General features: G+C 36.5%; 2 protein-coding genes across 6 annotated transcripts in view; both read left to right on the forward strand.

Annotated features, from left to right (window-relative positions):
• TRIP11 (thyroid hormone receptor interactor 11) overlaps window positions 1-10813 on the forward strand; it is a 35742-nt gene extending 24929 nt beyond the window's left edge. For both annotated transcript variants that reach the window (XM_037394117.1, XM_037394118.1), the window contains exons 16-20: window positions 3421-3502; window positions 4290-4404; window positions 4994-5116; window positions 6354-6501; window positions 8547-10813. In XM_037394117.1, coding sequence (XP_037250014.1) covers window positions 3421-3502; window positions 4290-4404; window positions 4994-5116; window positions 6354-6501; window positions 8547-8755 — 677 coding nt within the window. In that variant the 3' untranslated portion in view covers window positions 8756-10813. The remainder of the gene's footprint in view (window positions 1-3420; window positions 3503-4289; window positions 4405-4993; window positions 5117-6353; window positions 6502-8546) is intronic.
• A 5334-nt stretch (window positions 10814-16147) lies between these two features.
• Window positions 16148-17783, forward strand: part of FBLN5 (fibulin 5) — a 60822-nt gene continuing 59186 nt past the window's right edge. For all 4 annotated transcript variants that reach the window (XM_037393774.1, XM_037393772.1, XM_037393777.1 and 1 more), the window contains exon 1: window positions 16148-16360. The gene's annotated coding sequence lies outside the window, so the exon portion shown is untranslated. The remainder of the gene's footprint in view (window positions 16361-17783) is intronic.

Below are 17783 nucleotides of genomic sequence, written 5' to 3' on the forward strand. Positions count from 1 at the left end.
ACAGCACTTTAATGTTGTAGAATAAATTATAATTTTTACTGAAGAAAGGAGACCACTCCATTTTCTCTATTTACACAAGAAAACACATAATGTCTTATTGAAAATTGGCCAAATACATTCCCAGACACAGTTTTGTTGGCCAAATCTTTTGAAGGATTTCTTTATAGATTTTTTTTGGCAGGAGAAGTGATTTTAATGGAAAAGTATACGATGTACCAGATGCAGTTTTCTGGATTGCCATAAATGGTTAACAAATTACTGGAGACTGTTGTAAATGTCTGGTTTACAGCAGTCCATGCTGAATTTTGGCTCTGGACTTTTTTTGTTATTCAGTCTTCATACACATGAAATACATGTTTTAAGTCCTTTTCAACTGTAAAATTCTATTTTAGAAGGAAATATTCCATTTAAAAAATATGTTTAATGATAGAGTTGCATAGTCACTGTGGATGGAATATAGCTGTGTAGCTGTCCTTAAAAGTTGGTCCTCTTTGATACAAGATCTTTCTGTCAGGAAAAAAAAACACCAAACAGTAACATTTCATTTAAATTGTTAATACATTTGTTTTAAAATTCATCACAAATAAAAATTGAAAAGGAAACTCATAATGGTATTGCTTTGAAGAGCAATAGCGACAACATAACATATACTTGAAACTTGTTTTCAGATGCTGTTTGTCTTTTTGCAGCATTAGTAGTTTAGCTTAATTCTCTTACTCTGTGGCGACCCAAATAATTCAGCTACTGTGTATGCTCCTACAGCTGTTATCATTCCATAATTATATTGACAATGTTTCTGTTCAAGTATTGGGCTCCTATTTAACCACAAAGTACCATAATTTAAGTAAGTTTAAACCTTAAAACCATAGATTAATTCTGTGCCTCACCCTGGTGTTTTGAGAGGGAGTGGTGCTGAAGAGCTGTCATACTATTGGAATTGATTTCAGTGCATATGGATGTAGTTGTTACAAGATGTATTGTTGTATAATATATATAATTTTGTTTGGGTTTTAACTTGTTCTGAATAAGGAGTTTAATCTTTATGTTCCTTGAATAGGAGCTTTCCCAGCATGACACGAGTTAGTTTGTTCTACTCTGTACTTTCTAAAATTCATGTCTGTGAAGTAAAACATTTATATAAAGATGTGGAGTATTTGAACGGGACGTATTAGGTTGCATCTATTTCACAGCCTAGCTCTTTGGTGTGTGTATACCAGAAGTCTGTGCAGGTTCCATGGAGTTATTGGTGTTGAGAACCATGTTGTGTCAACTTACTTGTGGCATGCATTTATTAAAGATTGAAGGCCATGTGCAAACTAGAGTGGAATGTATTTCATGCATCCTGGATGATCTGAAGGATATAAACTTTATAAAAGTCACTTTCCATACAAAGATGTTGAGGCTTTTTAGAAATTAACTACAAGAAAAGTGTATCTTTTGTGGGTTTGGTTTTGGTTTTTAAATGAAGCACTATTAATTAGGGGAGGGACATTTAAGTTGATCAGCAGTTTTTCCATAGGATTTGAAGATAAGCATTCAACCTTAGAGAGGGAAAAGAGAAAAAGCTCGCCATTTCTGCTTATATAACTATGGGGTAGAGTTGGTTTTCACATGGATAGTCCATGTTGTATTTTTCAACCTTTTTTGTGTGATTAAGACTTACTTCTACTTTTATTAGGAAAAAAGTGAGTTCAAAGGTAGTATCTTGTAGAACCCCATTTTGGAGAAAAATTCTATTTTTACTGTGCTAAGGTATATCCATTTTTTAGTTTATCGTCTAAGAATTCTTTGTACCTTGTAATTATTTTTTTTTTCCTTGTCTGAAAACTTCTTGCTGCCAATGTTCTTAAATCCTGTTTGGGGATTTAAGTGAGAAGTTTTTCTAGCACTTTTACTCCTGTGTTTTTTGTATAAACTTGTGTAGACCTGTACATCAGATAATTTTATTCTTTGTGCCTGGTTTCCTTACAATCAGAATGTTGTAAAATATTTATGGCAAGTAAAACTTTTAGGAGAGTTTTTTTTTCCTTTATTGTGAGCTTTATTTTATAGTTTTGTGGGAGGTCAGAGGAAGCCTGAGTTACTGGCATAGAATGGTTGGGGTAATTGGGTGTATTCTGTATTTGACCTAACAAGTAATTTGTGTTAGTGGAATCTTAGAATTGTAGAGAAGTTGGTGCTGTGAAATTATTGGGCAAGAGTGAATATAACAATATCATGCCATGGTTCCTTTTATTGAAACGGGCTACTATGTTTGTATCTCCCTCATTAAACACTCTGATGTCATGGCGCTCAAGTGTGTAGATAGTGGAAAAATAATTGATTAAGGTCAGGAACTTCAGAAAGCTGAAAAGCTCTAGCAGTAGCGAATGCAGAATCTAAACTCCTCTCTTGCTGTTTTAATAGTTCCTGTTTTGGGTTTGTGGAGAGGAAAAATAGGATCCTTTGTGTAGGCCAAGAAAGCTGGTATTGGTGTTGTGATATCCCAGATGAACAGATTTCATTGCAGCCACTATAGAACAATATCAGAACTTGGAGGCAGCATGCAAAAAAGGCAGAAAATATGTGTAGTGACTCCTAACGCTCTCCTAGACAAGCTCATATTAACTAACTTATACTGGCCTATTCATTTAATTTGTAGGCCGTGATGCCAGGCTGAAAGTACTTGCCATTTTCCTCTCAGTTTTGCCTTCTGTTTGTGGTAGCTGTGGCATTTCACGTCTGCCACTTTTTAACTGAATATTTATATTCCCAAAAGTATGGGGAATCTTGCATAAAACTCTGCAGAGCCTTTCTTGCTGCTATACCGAATTGTGGAGAGCAGCACTGCTCCTAGGATACATTAGTGTGTTCCAGCACGTTGTTGCAAGAGCTTCAATCAGTTAACAGGAGTGGGAAGGAGTTGGCTCTGTGAGGCAGTAATTCTCCTGGGAGACTGGTGAACTGCGTAGAACGTCAAGGCTTTAGCAACCTGATAGTAGAATATGCAGAATAGCTGGGTTTAGGAAATACTTGAGGTTAAGTACGAAGATCAAAAGACCTGATGCCAACATACAGTTTGGTCAGGTTATGAAAAAGATTGTCACCACAGGACTATAGCCCTTAATCAAGCGTTTGTTTCCAGTTCTGTATTACCTAGGAGGAACAGCAGTTCATCAGAACTTCAGCAATTTATTTATTTTCTGTGTGTTCCTGTATTTTAGTATTATCATTTCAGAAGTTTTAGCTTCCAATTTAAAATAATGATCACTTATTAGATTGACCCTTTTTATGCAAAATCAAGCTAATTTTGTTTTTTTAAAAAAGTACCATAACAGTATTAACATATTGTTATTTTAAAATGTGTGTTATTAATAAGTTTTGCAACAAAGTTTCAGAGTTTCAATTTTTATTTATTTGTTATGACCTAACATTTTATAGGTGAGATCAGAAGAGAAATGTTAGAAGATGTACAAAATAAACTAATGGATCTTATGAACAGCACAGAAGGAAAAGTGGACAAGTAAGTCTTTAGTGAAAGGCTTGGTACACACTTTTTATTTTTATTCCTCACAGTGTTCAGATATGTTACTAACACAGCTGTAAAAGTAGTGCAGAACTGGGCTTCTGTATGTGATCTTGTAATTATACTTTGATTACTTTGGCATTTTTCGATTGGTGGTTGTAAATAGTAATTTTTATTAGTGAAACCAGTGTGTATGTAAATTTGGATTACTGATATTTTTCTTAAGTTGAAGTGCGCTTCTGTAGCTTGAGTTCTGCAAATGGAGATAAAAGTTCTTAATGAAAGTCTGTTATGTCTAAGGTGTGAACAGCAAGCCCTCCCATGTAGCTAGCATCACCTGGATGTTGTGTAAACCCCTCTTCCTGGGTTTTAGTGGTTTTTTTTGTTTGTTTGGGTTCCCCACCCCCCACACTCTGTTTACCTGAACTGAAACAGGGGTAGACAAATGGGTTCCCCTGTTCCCTTGCTTATGTCTTGATTTGGGACGTGCATGTCTGCACTTAAGTGTCTGTTTAAACAGTCTCCTGAATCAAGAATAAATATTGTCCCTACTTGTAGTACTTATGTCAGACTTGCTCAGGCACAACTCAGTTTCACCTTACTGCATAAGTATTGCTAATGCTGTCCAAATTGACACTTCTGTATAAGCAATGTTATAACTTGTAGGGGAAGGAAATTGGTTCCTTGCATTAGATTTGTTTATTTGGATTATTTTAAGTTAGGCAAGAGTATGAGGAATAATTGCATCAGTATTACTGTATAACAGTCTTCCTTTGTTCTCCAGGGTCCTGATGAGAAATCTCTTTGTTGGACATTTTCATACTCCAAAAAATAAACGTCCTGAAGTGTTAAGGTTAATGGGAAGTATCTTGGGAATAAAGAAGGAAGAACTTGATCAGGTAATACTTCGTAGAAAACTAGACTTCCCTTTTTATTTGTGGAATCCTTGCCTGAAAATAGAATGACTTGCTGCTAAACTAAATGTAACTGTCCCCCTACTTCTTGTGGGGAAAGTGTGGGTTTTGTTCTTCATCTGAATTAATTTTTTATGTGGGACATGCTGATCTTAATATAATCTTTTGATAACACTATTTTAATAGAGTGGATCTCATTTTGCTGAGGAGTGCTAATGTGGAAGGGTAGGTATTTAACTTTGTGCTGTTATGTCTTATAACATGTAATATATCAGTTACAGAAAAGTAAGCCAGTTTTGTATGTACCACTAGGTATTGTGAAGAAGGTGGGGCTTATGTTTTTAAGTAAAGAGCCAGGGTTTTAAACTGCCAGTCTTTGGGAGGCAGAGAATAAATTTTTGACAGTAATTAAAGTTTTGAGATTTTTTTTTTATTATTTATCTGTGTAATTACCATGTAGTTATGATAAATATAATGAGCACAGTGTTGCAGTTTCTTTTACCTGTTGCTTTATTTTTAGTTTCTTAACTTTTTTTGGTTTTTGTTTTTTTTTTTTTTTTTTAATACTTTCTAGTTATTATCTGAAGACCAAAGAGGAGTTACAAGTTGGGTGACTGGCTGGCTTGGTGGAGGAGCTGGGTCAAAAAGTGTCCCTAGTACACCTTTGAGGCCAACTCATCAGAACATTTTTAATAGTGTAAGAATTGTGTGCATTCTCTGTTTGAGTGGAAAAAATGGGGCAGTTGCATATTAATGCCGATGTTCGGCTCATCAGTATATTGAGCTTCACGTATTGATGCTGCAGTATCTTAAGATTATTTGGTTTTGTGCAACTGCTTTGCCATAAGGATTTTTTTCCTGCACTAAATAAATATGTAGGCATTGATGAAAATTATACAATGCTAAGTGTTGGGCTAATACAGAAATCGCTGTTCCACTGGTTCCTGGGATCACTGGCTTCTTACAGTATGGACTTGATCTTGCAAGCTGACAGGTTAAATACATGTGGGAGTCTGGGACTGTGTGACACTCAGCAGTGTAGAAGACTGTGACATCATATTTTGATGACTGTGTTCCCATGTGTCCTTTGAATTTCATTTGAAAAGCTTTCTTAGCTGCTGCAGCTAGCACTTCTTATATTCAGCATAATAAAGCTGATATTTTAAGCTTTCAAATACTGTAAAGCAACAGTTCTCGGCATCATCCATGGGAGCAGTTTATCTGTGGAACTTTCCATTTTGCAGACCAGTAAAAGCACTCTCAAGATTAGAGCACTGAGGGATTGGGCTTTTGGGATTAACATTCATTTTTTGCTCATTGAGCTAGAAAAGCACAGTGAGAACTGATTCCTGTAAATTATCTTGAAGTGTAGGGATTGGGGTTTTGCCCACAAAAACAATGCAGGCACTTAGGCCACCAGAGGATTGTGGTCTGATTAACTACAGACATAAAAGAGGAAAATCAATGCTTTTCTATGTATAGCACAGGCTTTACTAAGCAAGATTCCATTATGTGATGCTACTGACACATTAGTCATTCCATGTTTCCTTTATTCAAGACTTTTAAAACCCATTGCTTTATTTGACAGAGAAATGTTTTAAGTTCTATGTGTTTCTGGAAGAGTGATTTGCTTGAGCCCATGCTCAGGAAATACTGTGATTTCAGTAGCAGCATGGGATTCTTGAAACAATTGGCGTAAATCAATAATGCAACCATGGTGGACATGAGTGTTATCTTTAGAGTATAATTTTCACATAAATATCACTTACTGAGACAACCAAAACCTGTGTATTTTGAAAATAAATTTGTCACAAAGTACCAATACAAAGTTCTTGAGAGCCTGTTGTCAGCTTTTTGTTTTATGTATGTATTTTTAACTTAGATATTTTTCAACAGAGCATCAGTAAAATATAATAACTAGTAGCTTCTTGTAGTCTTTTTCAGAATTGTTTGTGAAATTCCTCGAAACAGAATCTTGCCCAAGTATTCCTCCACCCAAGCTGTCTGTTCATGATATGAAACTTTTAGGAGCAGCAGGAACTGGTAAAACTAGCAGTACTCCATCCAACAGTCAAATGCAAGGTAACATTTAAAGGAAATCTGAACCTTTACACAGCACATAAATAACTAAAGATAGAATCTTCAAGGGGATTTCAGTGATTCTGTGCTTCCTCACTTATGAACTATGAATTTGATTTCTCCCCTCATGCCCTTGTTTCCTTCTCCTCCCACTCCTCCTTCCCACTGCTTCTATACCCTACTTCCTAAAATTTCAATACAGAATATTAGAAGGACCAAATTCCCTTAGATATGGAAAGGATTTAACAGCACCTGTTAGAGCCAAACAGATGCTATGCAGGCAACTCCGTACGGTATCAGTGAAGAGAGTCCTGATTTTCAGTATTCCTGTTGATCAGATCACTGAGTGAAGAATGCAGGTAATACCAGCCTTGTAGTGCCTCTCTGGTATGTAGGACCGGGTTGCTCAGAGAGGACTGAAACAAAATCAGTAGATGGCGTGATTTGAAATCTCTGTAAGCTGTGCATGAGTATTGACTTCAGTTTTTCTAAGGCAGAGAGGAATTATGCTTGTATTATGTATAGTGAAATTAATGCTCTTTGTCAGTTTAGCTGATCGAGTTTGTACTTAATTTTTTACATACGTTTAAAACTTCACCTTAATACAGTCCTGCTGATTTGCAGCTTGTTTTGATTGAAACTTTTAATTGTAAACTCAAATAACCCCAACAAACCCAACCCCCAAATACTATGTATTGTATAGATATACAGAGAGAGAGATGCTAAAAAATCTTTCAATTCACCTAAAGTAGTTGGATGTCCAAGGTATAAATGTCTACTGTGAAATACCAGTTTATCTCTGAAAGCAGTATTTTTTTTACTTTTTAAATAAACCTAAATAAAACTTAACTTTCTTTTTACTCTTCTTCCTTACTGTAACTACACTTACTGTAGTGTAACAGTAATATAATAGGTACAGTACCTATTTTACTTGACAAAAAAACCTATTTCTTTGTCTGGAAGAATGAAATTATTGGTTCCTTTTCTCCGTTCAGGAGATAAATTGCTGGCTTGTAAAACTAGACACCCATTATATATATATCCCTTTAGTTTTTTGGGTGCTTTAAGTTTTTTGTTCCTTGAAATAAACTATATGGTAGCAATTTCTAAGTGCTGAACACAAATACCAGTACAATATCCACATAGAAATGTATTTATGAGAATTGGGATATTTACATGATGTAAGATCTTTTTTAAAATAAAAAAAAAAGCTGAATGAAATCACTTATCCAAACAATTAGTATGATACAGGAATGTTAGTCTGGTTTCTGTTCTACATTTGGTGTAGGAACCTTGAGAACAGGTTACACCTGGACCTGACTGATGATTTGATGGGGAAAGGTGAGGAGGGACAAGTCAGTTCTTAGATTTAGAAAAAAAGTTTAGTAATACTTTATTAAAACTAGAATTTTGTTAGAATTTGACTAATGAGCAAACGTTGTTTTGCCTCAAAACTAAGTTGCGACACTCCGTGATGTTTATTGCAGGGGTTGAGTGTGGGCTGACCCTGGGGAAGCTGTGTCAGTACACTGTGGGGTGGGAAACCCGCCAGTGTGCTGCATTGTTGTGCATGCACAAGGGACCTTGCACCTTCACATAGTGCTGGAGTCAATGTGGCAGATAATTCATGCCTGACGTTGCATGCATGAAGTGAACCTTGGCAAAAGGTGTTTGATGCTTGTCACAGAGGTGCCTGGACTGTCAACTGAATTGTAGCTGCCGATAAGCATGATGTGGTTGGCAGGTCCTGGGAGTGCCCTGATCTTTGTCAGTCTTGTAAGTAGCAGCTTGAAGTGTAGATATAGGAATTCTTCAGCAAAAGTAACAGTGGTAGCTGAGATCCAAGATGAGAGAAGAGAGAGTGAAAATCTTTGAGAGCATCCATGTGAGGTCCAGTCTATGGCAAGAAGATAGGATTGTCATGTTGCAAAAGTAATACACAAAGATGTGAACAAATGCTGTAAAATTGTGTAGACTTATGAATGCTTTCTAACATTTTCTTGCATTTTGTTTTGAGTGTTTTGGGTTTTTTTTTTTTAATATTTCAGATTCTGCAGCCTCAGCAATGAGCAGAAGACCAGATGCAAACCCATTTTTAGCACGTCGATCTGCAGCAGTGCCTCTCATAATGCCCACTAGTAATTCTGGACATCTGCTTATGAAACCTATTTCTGATGCATTGCCTACTTTTACACCACTGCCAGTGTCCCCTGATGCCAGTGCTGGTGCTGTACTGAAAGATCTTCTAAAACAATAGATGACTAAAAAAAATGACAAAAGAAGAAACAATATCAATATGATGATAGTAGCACTTTAAGGAAAAGAAGAACACTATGCTGTATATAATTTACCACAATGAGGCCTTCTGTAAAGTCATGTACTTGTTTGTAATTGTACTTTGCTTTTCTTTTAATTCTAAACTCACCAGTGCTTTGGAAATTCTGACGGTGGCATGAATAACTGCTGCCTTTATAGCAGTCATTCATTTTTGGGCATGGGTTAAATATTAAACTGAGAGAAAAAACAAAATCTATCTTGTTGCTAGATTGTCACAAGACAAAAAAAACCCTTAGTAATATTCCAATGTTTCAAGTATACATAAACATCATTAACTTTTTGGTGTTGAGATCCATTTTTTTCATTAAAGTGATCTGCCATTGGCAGTGGGCCTTCAGAACCAGAATTTTTAAAAAACTAAAAATAAATAAATCTCCAGCCAAATCTGATCTTACTTGAAATGTTCAATTAATGACACAAACTCCAAAGAATAAGATAAGACAGTGAACACATGGGAGCGTGATGACTGAGCAGCTGCAGTCTTTCCACACATGATTTATGATACTTAATGTACACTAGGACATACCTCTCTTATTTACAGGATTAGTCGCATTTGGGGGCAATTAGGCATGGTAGTCTCTTTTTGTGCAATGATTTCATCCATATACACACCCCTCCGACTAATATCTGCTTTCAGGAGGCAAACCCCTCAGCACCAAGGAGTTAACTGTGGGAGTGCTTTATTTTCTAGGGGCGTCCATGTGATGAGAGTGGGTAATTTAGCAAAAGATAGGTTCATGTTTATAAAGACACTGTATTCTAATGGTCTAAGATGTATATTTGAGAGACTTTTTATTCTGCAGGATTTTGTAGATCCAAATATAAGCTTAAAGCTTGAACACATGTATAGAATTCAAAGGGAAGAAGATGCTTACTTATCTCAAATGTGTAAATAGGTCTTTCTGAGACCAAGGCCAAAATCAGTTATTCTGTAAATTTTGCTGTGATAACTTGTACACTTTGTTTGGCAGGTAAAGAATGAAGTTGCATACTAAAGGATAAAAGTCATGCAAAAGTCATCTTCATAGTGAATGTGAGATAAAACATCTTCAATTTAAAATGTGTAATTTCTAAATCTTTTTATATGCCATTCCGTGTTTTGTCAGTGTTAAGATAACTGTTGTGCAAGTTCTATATTAGAACTGTGAACCTTCCCATTTTCATTAAGATCCTGGATTAAATAGGTGTAAGACTTATATTTAAGTAAAATTAATTCCTGAAACTTGTACAGAATAAACCAAAATAATGCAAGAAAACTTTGCATTTATTTATGTAGAGGTCAGATAGTGACTTATTTTTTGTTGACTTGAAATCTAGCAGTGTTTTTGATTCCTGTATTTACCTTAAGAACTGCTTGAGTCCCTTTCCTCCTGTGTGTTAATGTATCGTGGAAGATTTATGCAAATTTGGAAGTGGATTGACCATACTGAATTTTAATTTTAAATTTTTTATTCCATTACAGACACTTTGGCAGTTTGATTTCTGAAAGGATAGCAGCCACGCATAGTATGCCAAAATAAATTCTGCATTATGTAATAAATGTAATGAGAATTTGAAATTACCTCAGCTAGAGCGTTTCAGTTTGGTACTTCAAATGTAAATCTACATTTAAACTGGACTGGAATAGGTACCTTTTTTTTTCCTATAACAAATATAAAGAAAACTGAAATCAGATGGCTTCTGTGCAGTCTCTCCTTTCCTTGTAGTTGTGTCTGTTTAAAGATATATAGCTGCTTCAGAATAAAATGGCCTTTTGGTGAGCCAAAGCAGAAGGAAACATTTAGTGTTTAAAAATATGGCTTAGACATCTTATAAATTACAGATGTACTCATGCTGGTCACTATCCTGTGAATACACTAACTGAGCAGTTAACTTTTTTGTGCAAATTTCTTCTTTAATTGCAGAGAACTCCTAGTATGTACATGTTTCTCTTCCAGGAAGCATTATAAATGCCAATAAATAAAACATAGTAAGATCATTTGTTTCTGCATGCTGTGAATTGACTCAATTTATACAGTAAGGTATGAGTTAGAGAAGGGCAATCTAAAACCAACCAAGGATAATGAAGATCTTCGGAGTTTCTCATGAAGCTACTTGGGACAGAAGAAAATCTTTTACAGGATAGACAGAAGAGGCTTCAGTCCTTAAGTGCTAGGAGGTCTGTTGAACTGCGGAGAAAATCCGCACGGCTTAGGAGGTTTCTGTTCTACGGCTTATTCCACAGCTACATTGGTGAGTTTTTTTGTTGCTTTGTTAGAAATCAGATGCACTCTGTGTTCCAGGCAGTATTTTTGCACTGAAAAGTGCACAACTACTTCATTGCCTTGTTTCTTTCTTCACTCTGAGTTTCACAGGCTATTATAAACCTTCAAGATTTGTTTTTATTGAAAGATTAGTGGACATATTTTTTCCTCTAATTTTTCTTCTGGGTTTACTTTGTGCTTGATAACTGTTTTGTATATATTTACCTTACCGGTTTCCCACATGTAAGTACATGACTCATGTAGTCTGTCCTGTTAATTGGGTGGGTCTTTCACACGGCAGCGGGGTGAAGCAGGTGCAGTAGTTGAAGATTGTTGTTCTTCATTTAACTTAATTTTCTTTTTTGTCTTGCTCTTGCAAGGAAAAAAAGAGAATGGTGGTCCTAGTTTTGGTTTAGCAAGCTGTCGGTTATCTTCAGTGTAACGAGCAACAGTTCTAGTAAGGAATTAATTTTGCAAGCTTTACATAAGGGGGAAAAATGTGTTGGGATTTTCCATTCTCCTCTTTAGACTCATTTTTTGCTGTTGTTTACTCATCCTGCATTCTATGCAAAGGAAGTAACTGGTTGATCTTTCTAATTTACTGTAAAAGAATACAGAGTGTGTGGGGATTTTGGTGTGTGTGGGTTTTTTTTTTTTTTTTTTAATTAAACTCTCCTGCATGAAACCAGTTAGTCAGTCATTTAATTTGTCACATTGTGGTGACCAGGGTAGAAAAAAATTGTTTAACAATCATCAGTTCCCAGTCTGCATTTTATTACTGCTTCTTATATATGTTCTTGACCCATTTTGCATAGTTACTGATAAGGTGGGCTAGCTGGAATATATATATAGCAGTGACTGACTGAAGTGGAAAAGACAGAATGGAAGATTCTTGCCTTGTAAATATTTTCACCTCATGAAAGCTTTGCAATTTTAAGCCTTGATGTCTTCTTCCTGCCAGTTTTGATGACTTTATTGCCACATTATCGTATAAAAGTTCAAGAATAATGTTCTTAAGTTGTTTAATCAGACATATTTGTAAACTTGATGTTGCATCCTCCCAAACACTCCCAGTTTGGAAGTAGCTATAACTAGAAAAAAATTAATATTTTTTTTGTCACATACTTGAAGAGAAAATACAAACACTTGTTTAATATGGAGAGGTATTAGTATACTGTGGAAACACCAGGGGTAACAGCTTCATGCATTCTTTCAGAGAGAAGCCAATTTATCTAGACTTGATTAATCTATACATTCAAACCAAAGTAGTCTGTGTCAATATACTTCTGTCAGTATTTAAAAAAACACATAAAATATATATATGTATATTCGCATATATGGCAGTGGTAGCAGTAAGGCTTAAGAAATTAAAACCACTGTATTTGTTTTATTTTGGGTCTTTTTTTTTTTTCTTTTTCCTTTTTCTAGTAAATTTGTTTGTTGCCTTGAGTAGTTATCTTTCAGGTAGAAATCTTCTAATCAACTTTCTTAGAAAATAGGGTATAAGAATTACCACCCTACAATTTTTGTTCTCTTGTGTTGTGCCATTATATACTGCTGAATTTATTTGCAGCCCTGCAAAGCTTAAATATAGAAACCAGTCTTCAATAAAAAATAAAGAAATAGACAGCTGCTGCCATTTTATTCAAAGGAAAAGTAATTTGTACGTGGCATGTTGTTTACAGAGGTAGCAACACTGAGTCTTAGACTCTGTGTTTGTCTCAAGCTTATAGAAGAGTATGGCATTCTAAATTTCAGTATCTGAAAGCATCACCTATCAAATTCTGAAATACGTATAGTAGCAAGTAGTCATTAAAACATGTTATCAGCGTAAGTGTGCAAGAATTTTCAGCAGTTGTTTGCTGATCTGTTGAAAGGCTAATTTGGACAAACTTATTCCAAATTTGGGAGTTCGGCCATGCTGCTAAAACTCCCAAACTTATTTTGCCAAGCAGAAGAAAATGCTATCAAGTGATTAAAGGCTTGTTTTCCTTGTAGGAAATAACAACTGGAAGATAACTGTCCTTTTCAACATATATATATATATATATATATACACACACACACATATTAAAAGGGGCATTTATCATTAAGTGCCCATAATAAGTAATTTGGAGTCATTCTGTGCCACCTTATTGAGCTTGTGGCATTGCTGTTTAAGTTTTAAATGTTCACAGAAGTTGTACATCATCCTTGGGCACTGATAGTGAATTAATCTTTCTTTACCCTTGTAGATATGATAGCCATTAAACAGCTTCTCAGATTAGATTTTAAAATTAGTATTGCTTGCACTCCAGTTTCTGGCAGTCTGTGCCAAACTGCCTTTGGAAAGGTTAACCTTTTTTCGGTCTGTGTTGGCCAGCTAAGAAATACTACTGTGAGTATCCATTCTTAACACCAAAAACATTTCCTAGGCCTCTTAAGCAGACTGAAAACATTTCGTAGCCATTTTGAGTTCTCTTACTCCTTGGGTTGTTTGGGGGTTTGTTGTTTGTGGGATGTTGTGTTGGGGGGTTTTGTTTGGATTGGTCTCATTGGGTATGATACACAGATGTTTCCCGCTTCAAGGATGCAGCTTCCTTGCTACTCGTAGTTCTGGCTATGTGGAATGTTACACCCAGAAAGAAAATGTCCTTTTTTTAAAGTTTGCTTCTGCCAATTCTGTTTCATGCTTATTACCACTGCGGTGGTATTTTCTTCCAGTGTGAATGTACTCTAGAGTTCCTCCTAGGACTGTAAATTATTGCGAATGTCATAGTATCACAGCTGGGGTGGCTCTTGTGGTTGCAGAAGCTGAGCACGTATGCTACTAGATCATCTAACTAGAGATAAGAATGTCTTTCAAATGTTTGCATGTAGTTGTGGGGTTCGCAGCTGAAAATAGTGACATTTTAAATTGTTAAAAGATGCAAATCCACAGGAAGTCAAAAGTTCAAGGTAAAAAAGGTGTGATGGAACATCAGAGATGGCTTGCTCTATTTCTGTCATTATTTATTAGGTAGATTAGAAAAACACAGCAGTCAAGGAAAACATGAAAGTAGTAGCATGTCCCAGAAGACTTGTTTTTCAGTGAAGTGAGAATAAATCAATCTGATAAATTTAATACATTTACATGTTGATCAAATTTAACATTGATTACCCAGAAAAATTCAGAACTGTTCATTATACTCAAAAGAATAATTCCTATTTTAAAGATACAGCATCTGTTAATAGGGACTGGAGCTTTACCACATTTTTAAAAAGGTCAAACTCAACATCTTCTCAAGCTTGAAGGAACTTCACTGAATATACAAATGAGGAAATGTCACAGCTAAGGTTATGCCTTCACGACCGTTCAGCCACACGCCAGCTGATCTGAGCCCCAGACACTGACACCAGCCCAGGTAACCACATTTTCAATGGGCAGTTTATGGTCATCAATGGCAGCAGCTGCACAAACCTCAGTAGCAGTGTTCCATTCTGCCAGAATTTTGCCCTAAATTGGTAAAGAAAAGATGGCTGCAGCTTCTTATTCAACGACAGAAGCTGTGGCCTGAGCTGGGTTCCTTACCTGAGTTCGTAGAGGAAGGATCCCCTTGGGTTCTTGTTGTTTTGATTTATACTGGGAGAAAAAACTTGCCTCTTCGTTAAGTGACTGACAGACTTTGGATCTTACTGCATATAGCTAGTCTTCCACAAACTGTCTATTTGCCGTCAAATATTAGGAGTATAAACATATTTCCCTTGGAGTTATGTAGACATGAGTGTAACTTTTTTTTTTTTCTCCTACAATCCTAAAACATGTACAATCCCAGATTGTGGTTCTAATGCCCAGCCAGGTGGAAGGGAGCCGGGAAGGAAGCATGTGTGTACACAGGAGTGCTCAATCATCTCCTAGTGCGGTGTATTCTAATGGAGTCCGGCTTTGCTTTGGCAAGACCCAGCCTATCTTGGGACTTGCACTCCCTGCTCTGAAGGAACATATGGGGAATATATTCCCAGGTTCTCTTAAGTATTTTTATGGTTCGCTGCTATGTGCAGAGTCAGTGGCAACAGAGGAGTTAACATGTTTCATGAAGGTGTGAAAATAAGTCAAACTAGCAAATAAGTGGGAAAACTTCCTCCCTGACTGAAGACACATTAATGCACAATAGTGAAACCCAGCTATAATGTTTGTACGGGGCGTATATTTGAGTAGGTCAATCACATATGTCTTTTAGGGCCTGTATGCTTATGTGAGTTAAGCTTTAACCTAGCCTGTTGAAAAAAGGAGACTATGCGCTTCCTGCAAGCGGGTGAGATGAAATGCATTTCCTAGTATCCACACTCCTTTGCTGAAATCTAACTAAAATGTGCATCTGACAGCAGAAAATTTGAAGGTGAGGGTGTGTTTTCCTGAAGAAAAGGGTGTTCTTTGTCACCAAGGCTAGAAAATGTCTTTCTGAATGTATTTACCATTTGTCAGTATCAAGAAAAAACCAAAAATAACTAATATCATTTGGTGTGTGCAATGTGAGAGTTTTCTTCCTACATCTTCCCGCAACAGTAATAAAAACAATTATGTATTTAAGAAAAGAGGATTTCTTGTATGTCTTGCATCAAAACCTTCCCGGCTTCACTTTTGTTAGTACATTTGCTTCTACTGAAGCGTGTGAGACAGGCTGTGGTCTTCTGCTCATCCCCAGAAAAATACAGCTAGAGATTGCATGCTTGCCTTTTAACAGCCCTGGCTATATGCCTCAGGCTTTGAGAAGACAGTTCTTGTTCCTGAGAAAGCAGTGTTGCCGTTTAGTCTCACTTCTTCACACGGCTGCTGAACTTGTCAGCAGCAAACAGTTTTGCATGTGTACTGAGTGGGAATTGTATGAGTGAAAGAAATTGTATGTGGAGTTTGACAGGGAATAGACCAGAAATCGTAATTCCCTGTGGCTCAACCTAGTTTTCAATGCTTGCAATTAACCATTTGTTTTAGTGAGAGAACCATTTAAGTCTGTGGGAATAGTGGGAAAGGATTATAGTATTTGAGTTACGGTCAACTATTATTAGAGGTTTTTGTTAATGATTGACAGAACAGAATTTAGAAGCCCTTTCACATGTGTCGTTTCAAAAAACACTGACAGATTACAGAGCAATGATATCGGGGAAACAGACTGCTTATGCATATTTTGTGTGTTTGTTAACAAAGTGAGGACGGCTGTTTCTTGCTGTACAAGCAACCTAGAATGTTTTTCTGTCTCTGTGTTAAGGAAACCTAACTCTTCAGAGAGCGGTCTGGACACTGAATATCAACCAGTATCATGAAGGTAAGAGGAATCCTGGCAATACTTCTACGTGGTTATCCCTAAGGTTTTAATTTGCAACGTCAGATGCTGCCTGTATATCCCTCCAGTGAATTTCAAGATGGTTATGCAAGATGGGTTGAATTGCAGCATGACCAGGTTTGGGGCACAAACCGAAGAGATTTTACAGATTTGAGGCAGCTAGGAACTATTATGTCATTATGAAATAGAAACTATTGGCCATCACTGTAGCGCATCCCCTTCATATCTAATAGTTGTTGATGGAATAATTAATGGTCCAAGGGCTCAGGGAAAAAAAGCACATAACACAGTCAAGATAGTGTGTATTTTGTCATTTGGCAGCTATCTGCAAAGGCTGTTCTGTCAGGCAAGCAAAGCTGGATGATTGATCTTGACCTAGTAAAAGCAGACTGGTTGTAGCCCCTGACTGCCTAGAATGGAAAGCACTGCTAATCGCAACCCTCTGAGAATAGGAAGCCAAGAGTTACAATACTTCAAATCTAAACTTTTTTAAATTAGGGAGTAGGGAGCTAAGGACACACTAAGGTTTTGAGAATTTGACCTTTCGATGCTGCCCAGACAGACAGAAGCCCATGTTAAGTTCGGCAGAGGCAACTGGATTTACTCTACTAAATAGAGGTACCCTGAATTATACTACTTAGGTACCCAGAATCATGGTTCCTGAACAGTAAATACAGTATTATCAGTAAAAATATATTTAAGCAGCAAAGTGGCAACTGGATGTAAACAGAGCAGTAAGAGGCAGTAGCAGTTTTAAGCAAATAAAGTGAGGTAGATAGGAATATTAGTTCCTAAATGGGAACATGTGTAAAAGATGAGAGCTGCAAACGGTATTTCTCAGGAGAGTAAGTAGTGACCATGAGGGTGACCCTGAACACTTTCAGGTGCAGGTGTCTGAGAAACTGCCTATAGAAAGAGAAATAAAGGATTCAGCTAGTCATAGGGGGAGCCAACCACATGAAATGCTGGTTGTAAAATTAACCTTTATGTAAAAATGTTTCCCTGTCTCCTGCAGCAGTTTTCTCTATTGTTATAAGGTATTAAGGTATTTGAGCGATGCTTTTGTTTGTAATAAAAGGGTGTTTTCAGAATTACAAGAAAATCACAGAGTTGATTCTGGTGCGTCCGTATGTTTTGGTTTACATGCCATACCATGGTTTCAACAACAAACTGTACCAGGACTAAAACTATAGTAAAGAAAGTGGCTTGAATGGTAGACTGGAGCACTGAAAAATAGTCATCAAAACTGAAACTTATTCTGGAAATAGAATTGGAAAATATTTAGACTGAGTTTTGCTCTGTATGCTCAAGTAGTGGGTGCCAATAAAAATGAAGGCAAACAGAAGACTGCTTTATTTTTGACAATAGGAGCAGGAACAGATGTTTAACAGTTTTCAGCTAACTT

Source organism: Falco rusticolus, chromosome 7 (assembly GCF_015220075.1).
Source record: "Falco rusticolus isolate bFalRus1 chromosome 7, bFalRus1.pri, whole genome shotgun sequence".
NCBI lineage: Eukaryota > Metazoa > Chordata > Aves > Falconiformes > Falconidae > Falco > Falco rusticolus.